The 7,941-nt window shown below is 36.9% G+C and overlaps 1 protein-coding gene across 1 annotated transcript; it reads left to right on the top strand.

Annotated features, from left to right (window-relative positions):
* Positions 1–852, top strand: LOC116120056 (cytosolic sulfotransferase 17-like). The gene has a single exon (XM_031406000.1). The coding sequence runs from the start codon at positions 16–18 to the stop codon at positions 850–852; it is 837 nt and encodes a 278-aa protein (XP_031261860.1). The 5' UTR covers positions 1–15.
* The last annotated feature ends 7,089 nt before the right edge of the window (positions 853–7,941 follow it).

The raw sequence follows: 7,941 nt of genomic DNA, 5'->3' as shown, positions 1-7,941 counted from the left end.
TACTTAGAAGGAATCATGTTCGCTCAAGAAAATTTCAAGCCTCAACCTGATGACATTTTTCTCTGCAGCGCCATGAAAACAGGTACCACTTGGCTTAAGGCTCTCGCTTTCGCAACCGTAACAAGAACCCTAAATTCTTCAAACCCTTTACTCTGTAAAAATCCTCATGATTGCATTCCCTTCTTGGAGAAAGATTACATTAAAAATCCAATTATCCAAAATACTAAACCAAGAGTCCCACTTTGGTCCACACATGTTCTTTATTCTTCCTTACCAAAATCTGTTATAAATTCAGATTGTAAAATTGTTTACATATGTAGGGATCCAAAGGATTCATTTGTTTCGCTATGGCACTTCACAAATAAGCTGAGTTCTCAGTATAATATCGGAAAGATTTCTTTACAGGAAGCATTTGAATTGTATTGTAATGGATGTTCTGTATATGGACCCTATTGGGATCACGTTTTAAGCTACTGGAAAGCGAGCCAGGAATGGCCGAATAGAGTTTTGTTTTTGAAATATGAAGAGATGATGAAGGACGCTAGATTTTACTTGAAGAAGTTGGCCGACTTTATGGGGTTTTCTTTCTCGTTGGAGGAAGAAAGGGAAGGCGCAGTCGACAAAATTCTTGAATTTTGCAGCTTTGAGAATCTGAGTAATTTGGAGGTGAACAAGATGGGAAAGCATCGTCCTGATGAAAAAGGTGGATTTGATAACAATATGTACTTCCGAAAAGGTGAGATTGGAGATTGGAAAAATACTTTGACATTGGAGATGGGAGCAAGGCTAGATAAAATTATGGAAGACAAGTTAAGAGGATCTGGTTTAATATTCAATTCAAGTCTTGATTGAGAAGCAAAACTCAATGGCATTAGGTTGCTCGTGTTATTTAATAATAAATTTTTCTTTGGCCTTCGCAATTTCACATAAGAAATTGTGAAGTTTGTTTAAGTTTAATAATCTGGATTTTGATATCTGAGCTATTAATTAAAAATGAGTATGAGTTTTGTCTCTCAATATATATGCTTTATAATGGCTATGATTTTGTTTTAGGAAAAGAGAAAACGCCAGACTCTAATATTTAAGTATATTTGCTACCTGCTACCTGCAATCAAAAGTGTTTAAAATAAACCAACACTTAGTGGTTTGATGGTAAAAACGTAAAAGAATGTTTTATAAACTCTTAAGTTTGAGTCTCCCTAGTAATAATAGGGGTAGTCACTAGAGTTTTTATCCGACCGACAGTTCCAAGACCCGAGATTAGTTGAGGTATGCATAAACTAGTCCGAATACCTCCAGTAATTAAAAAAAAAGAAAAAAAAAACGTTTAAATATTATATTAAACAAGACAAGCTATTTTATATGAGCATCGAAATCAACTATTAAACAAATTCAATACTTATCACCTAGATTTACATTAGAATGTAAAACAGAATTTTCCACTGACAGAAATAAAGAAGATGACAAAATAAGGTCATCTTGTCACGAACAAGACGTTTATCAACTGTACAAGAGACTAGCTTATTAAACAATATTATCTACTCATCCTTTAAACTCAAGACTTAACCCATGTCCATTGGATGTATGATAATAACATTCTCCTCCACTCATTCACGTGATAGTGACACACTCTTTACATTTGGCATCAATGTGGGATCATAACATTCTCCTCCAGCAAATTTGTGATCATAACATTCTCCTCCAGCAAATCACATGAAAGGATCATAACGTTTGTTCTCACCCAATCATGTGGCGCCTTCTTCTTGTCTGGTACTATTATTGGCCGGCCCGACTCAGCCTTGGCCGATGGCCTCGACTCCCTCTTCAGGTTAGGCACTATTACTGGCCAGCCCGACTCACCCATTGGTAAGTGACTCCCTTCCTCTTTACGTCTAGCACCGATGTGAAGAGGACCACACAATTTCTAAATAAACTACAGTTACATGGTGTGTAAAAATGAAACAGTCAAGAGAAACTGAGACTACCGATTGGAATTTAATGATCCTTGGAATAAATACATGAGCAAAGGACAAAGTGTTTTATGTACAATATCAACTCAGTCATCCTTATGACAGTTTCTTTGGTGTGTTTGTTTCCCTATTTTTGCCCTATCCTATTCCTATCATTTCCAATCAAAATACATGCTTGTTTCCCTATTCTGAAAATACTATTATATTTTATTTAATAATTTTAAACCCCTTAAGTTTGTTAATTTAACTAAACACCTCCAAAAAAAGTTTAGAAATTAACAAAAACACCTTCATCCACCCACATTTGCCAGATTTCGATAACCACTGTCAGAAGGTAGCCAGAATCTAGTATAATGGCGCACTACCAGCTAGATCTAGCTGATAGTACGTCGATATAGCCTTTTCCGACTAGATCCACCGTGGATCTAGTTAGAAAATGACAGATCTACGACTAAAGATTTGGCCGTTAACAGCCAGATCTTTGGTGGTAGCTAGTCGTTAACGACCAAACGCGGCCAAATCTAGTCATCAATGGCCAGCTCTAGCCGTAGATCTAGCCTTTTTCGACCAGAGCTGTGGTGGATCTAGCTAGAAAATGTCATCTCAGCGCACGACCGGTCAAATCTAACCGATCGTGAGCCGATACAGTGACTTCGGCCATCCTCCGGCGATGGTGGCTAGCTGCCAATACTTAATGGATGGGTGGGGGTGTTTTTTGTAATTTTTAATATTTCTATTATAGAGGTGTTTAGTAAATTAACAAACTTATGGGGCGTTTTTGTTAATTTTTAAATCTTACCTCGTTATTACCACGCGTTTTTTTAATTTTAAAAATATTGAAAATGGTTGGTAAAAAAAATAGAAACATGTTCTATATATTTGTCTAAAAGTGGTATTTCAAAAATATAAAAAATAAAAAAGCTTTCAATATATTTATTTAAAAGAAGTATTTTAAAATTTTAAAAATAAAAATATATTCGATATGATCATTTGAAAACATAAAGAAACAAAAAATATACAAAATTTATTACTTATACAACCGATAAAGCCCTTTNTCAGTGGATTGATATCTCCTGTATAATTTGTGTCAAACCTGTGATAACAATTGAGAGCCAAGTGTCCATTTTTTCCACATACTTGCCATATAAATCTGCCTCTACCAGATCCACGCCCTCTCCCTCTGCCACCAAACTGTGGTGAGTAAAGCTGGTGTTGTGGAACTGAGTTAACAAGATGGTTAGATCCAGGAACCAAGTGACTAGATCCATGAGCAACTTGAGGAGTACTAGAATTGTGGGATGCAAAGCCAAGAGGTGGCATAGGTGTAAACCGAGACTGTTGACCATTGAAGGCGTGATTTTCACTTTGATATTTTTTGTGATTATCACCAATTGTAAGATTGGCAAGGTTAACAGACCCTCCTTGGAATTCAGTGTTAACCATTGAGTTCATCACTAAATTAGCTTTTTCTAACCTCAACTCATACTTTTGTAGAATTATCTGTGCTTCCTGGACCGAAAGTGGATCAAGTCTAGACTCAAGTCTAGTGGTGATATTTACTACTACAGTGTCATATTCAGAAGTTAGGCCATCAAGAATGTAGTTTAACAATTCTTCATCAGTGACTGTTATACCACTGGAAGATAAAACTTCAGCAAATCCTGTCATTCTCATGAAGTAATCATGAATACTTAGATTATCTTTCCTTGTATTTTGTAGTAAGTTCTTGATATGTAAGGTTTTAGATCTAGATTCAGTAAGGAACTCTTTTCTAAAACAATCCACATTTCGGCAGAAAATTGACACTTTGACACAACAGAAAACATTGATTCAGATATGGATCCAAGAAGCCAACTTACTAGTGATTTATTTTCCACTGAACATAAGCTGGATTAGGTTTCTTTTCTGTAACTCCATCAGAACTTTCACTTTGGATCTTGATAAAGGGGGCTGGACATGAAATCAAACCGGGGAGATGTTCCTCCAGATCATGAGAACCTGCTACAAATAGAATTTGTGATTTCCAGAATCTATAATTATCTCTGGTAAGTTTGGGAGAGATAATAGGTAGGGTTGAAGACGCCATGGCTGGAGATACTGAAGAACTTTCAGTTTCAGAAGTCAACTTCTGAGTTGAGGTATTTTGATTGAGAGAGAATTGAGAGAGATCAACCATTTATGAAGTTTGTCTATGGCTCTGATACCATGTGAGAGGTACGAAGAAAACAGGGAAGAACAAAGAAAAAGAGATCTGAAATTCTTCTGTATTTTTAACTCATTGAAAGAGAAGTACAGTAACATGATATTTATAGTAAAAACAAAGCAAAAGACGTAAAAACAGAAACAGAAAACAAAACTGTTACAGAGACGTAAAACAGAACGAAAACAGACTACAAAACTGTTACAGCTATAAAACTAACTTAACAACATTTTAACAAACTTCTTAAACTGAATTAACAGCTTTAACAACTGATTAACAGCTTTAACAACTTCATTAATCAGTTTACTAACACTACCACAGATTTGATCAGGACTATCAGGGCTTTTCTACAACTGGACTTCCTAATGCAGGGCATAATCAATCATATTCTGCCCCTGGTTAAGCTCATTCCCCATTTCCATCAACATCCAATGACTCTACACATGCACAAGCTTTTTTTGCTAGAACAAATTTTCAGGATAGGTCCATTTATAATGATGCTAGAGCTCATCATGATTATACTACTTATGGAGGACCCCTGAGAAATCAGTGTGCACCTGGAACTATTTATGGAAATTATCTTTCTCAAGGACTGCATCAACATCAGTCACATTCTGCTGGTTCTCCAATTTTTTCTCATCCTGTTGCAAATCCTGATGTGAATTTAGCTTCAGGTTCTCAGATGGCAACACCACAAACTGTGAAGGATTAGTCCTGGTACATGGACTCAAGAGCATCCAATCACATGGTTGCTGATCCATCTCAAATAGTGAACGAGACCAATTATTCAGGTGGTTCCAAGGTTCAGGTTGGGAATGGAGAGTCTCTGCAGATTACTCATACAAGTACATTGTTAATTCCATCACTTAATTCAAATAGAGTTGTGCATCTTCAAAACATTTTATGTGTTCCAAACATTGCCAAGAATTTATTGAGTATATCACAAATAACACGGGACAATAATGTGATAGTAGAGTTCTATTCTGATTATTATGTGATAAAGGATAGAAGCAGCAAATTGATACTACTTCAAGGTATGGTTAAGGATGGTCTGTACCAGTTAGATGTTCCATCACAATGTCCTACAGTTGCTGCTGATGTTGCTATTGCTACTGCCAGTCCTGATGTCCCAGTTACTGCTACCAATTCTGGTGTTCGATTTGGCTCTCAAGTGCACTCTAGGAATAATTCAGAAGATGTTTTAAGTTCAGTAGTTAATAAAGCTGTCATTTCATCATTTGTATCAAATAAGATTTCTACCTACAAGAGTGCTGATGATGTATCTGTCTCTTCATTACTGTGGCATGCTAGACTTGGGCACCCTAGTGCTAAGTCATTACAAGTTGTATTAAATAAATTGAATGTAAAACATTCATCAAATTACAATGCAAATTCTATTTGTGAAGCATGTTTGTTTGGGAAGTTAAAACAGTGCAGTTTTCTTGTGTCTTTATCAAGAGCAAAGGCTCCATTGGAATTAATACATTCTGACTTATGGGGACCTGCCCCAATATTGTCCAGAGAAGGGTACCGATATTATATAATTTTCTTGGATGATTTTAGTAGATTTACATGAATTTATCCACTCAAAGTCAAGTCTGAAGCATTTGAAGTTTTTACTTAGTTTCATGTATTTGTTGAAAAACAATTCAATGCTAAGATTAAAAGTCTACAAACTGATTGGGGTGGGGAGTTTAGGTCTTTCTCCAAGTATCTCAGCTTGCATGGTATAATGTTCAGACATCCCTGCCCTTATTTACACCAACAGAATAGAAGGATAGAAAAACGACACCGATCTATTACTGAATTTGGACTATCTCTCTTAGCATATGCTAGCATGCCTCTAAATTTTTGGTGGTTGTCCTTCTCCACAGGAATCTATCTGCTTAACAGACTGTCGTCCACTGTTCTTAATCTTGTGTCTCCTCTCACTGTGTTGATGAAGCATGAACCTAACTATCTTGATCTTAAAGTCTTCAGATGCAGCTGTTTTCCATACCTCAGACCGTATAGAAAACATAAGCTCTCATTTCATATTGAAAAATGTATATTTATAGGCTATAGTCTTTCTCATAAAGGCTATAAATGTATGACCAAATCTAGGAGAATCTTTGTAGCCAAACAGGTGAAGTTTAATGAAAAGGAGTTTCCCTTCAAATCTGGTTTGATGATACTGCAAACATTGGGTCTTCTGGTTATGTACCAAACATACAGTCTAACTTTGGTTCTGCATGGTTCATACCTGAATGTACAGTAGTTTCTCCTAGTAGACCTATTGACCCCACTGTAACTGCAAGTTTGTCTGCTCAATTTCTAGTCGGTACTGGTAGAAATGTTAATAAAAATATTGTGAGTTCTAGGACTACTCCTGCAAAGGATATAAGTGGAGAATTACCCACTGAATTTCAAGGACCTGCATAGATTGTAACATCCTTTGTCTCTCCAAGTTGTGTGTTACCTACTGCATCTCAAGAACATGAACAGATTGTCACTCCAGAATGTGTTTTACCTACTACATTTCAAGACCATAAACAGGTTGGAACATCTTCTGTCTCTCCTGGATGTGTACATGCTGAATCCTCATACTCTACCGATGACATAGCTTCAGATATCAATCCCACCACTCATCAAGGCATTAATTTAGAAGTTTTTCTGCCTATAACAACACCAGATCATGAAGTTTCCTCTACTAATACACATCCTATGGTCACACGACTTAAGGCCAAGCATGCACAATCATTAGCTCAAGCTTTCCTCACTACTCAAGTTATTCTTAAAGAACCTCAACAAGTTAAAGAAACACTGTCTGTCCCTGAATCGAAGACTGCTATGGAGAAGGAATATCAAGCTCTTCTTGAGAATCAAACATGGGAGTTAGTTTCATATGAGGAAGGTATGCACATTGTTGGCTATAAATGGATATTTAAAACCAAACTTAACTCTGATAGAACTTTGCAGAAGTATAAAGCTAGGCTTATGGCTAAAGGGTTTCAACAAACCCCCGGCCTAGATTACTTTGATAAGTTTTCATCCGTGGTCAAGGCTACTACAATTCGCATTATGTTCACTCTAGCAGTCCATCATAGCTGGGAGATTCATCAGCTGGATGTGAACAACGCATTTTTAAATGGGGATCTTACGGAGCACATGTACATGATGCCGCCTAAAGGTTTTTCCGAACCCACTATTCCGGCACAAGTTTGCAAACTGAGAAAAGCCTTATATGGGTTGAAGCAAGCCCCCCGGGCCTGGTTTGATAAACTGAAAACAACCCTCCTATCTTGTGGTTTTAAAAACAGCACTTCGGATGTAAGTTTGTTCTTCTACAATGCTGGATCAGTTGTAGTCTATTTGTTGGTGTATGTTGATGATATTTTGGTAACTGGAAATTCTCCTGAACTTATAACTAAGATGATTCAAGACCTGAACAGTCAGTTTGCATTAAAGGTGATGGGTCCAGTCCATTTTTTCCTTGGATTTGAGGTTAAAAGGAACGCTTCTGGTCTGCTACTTACACAGTCCAAGTATGCAAAGGATTTACTGGAAAAGGCAAATATGGCAGGGTGTAATCCTAGTTCTACTCCTATGGCTGTTGGAACTAAACTTAGTAAAGAAGAGGGAGAGTTGTTTGATCAACCGACATTTTATCGGAGCATAATTGGAGGTTTACAATACCTAACACTGTCTAGGCCTGACTTAGCTTTCACAGTGAATAAGTTAAGTCAGTTTCGTCAGCATCCGACCATAGCACATTGGGTAGCATGCAAGAGG

Source organism: Pistacia vera, unplaced genomic scaffold, assembly GCF_008641045.1.
Source record: "Pistacia vera cultivar Batoury unplaced genomic scaffold, PisVer_v2 Contig92, whole genome shotgun sequence".
In the NCBI taxonomy this organism is placed as follows: Eukaryota; Viridiplantae; Streptophyta; class Magnoliopsida; order Sapindales; family Anacardiaceae; genus Pistacia; species Pistacia vera.
This window is presented reverse-complemented; position numbering and strand designations above follow the sequence as displayed.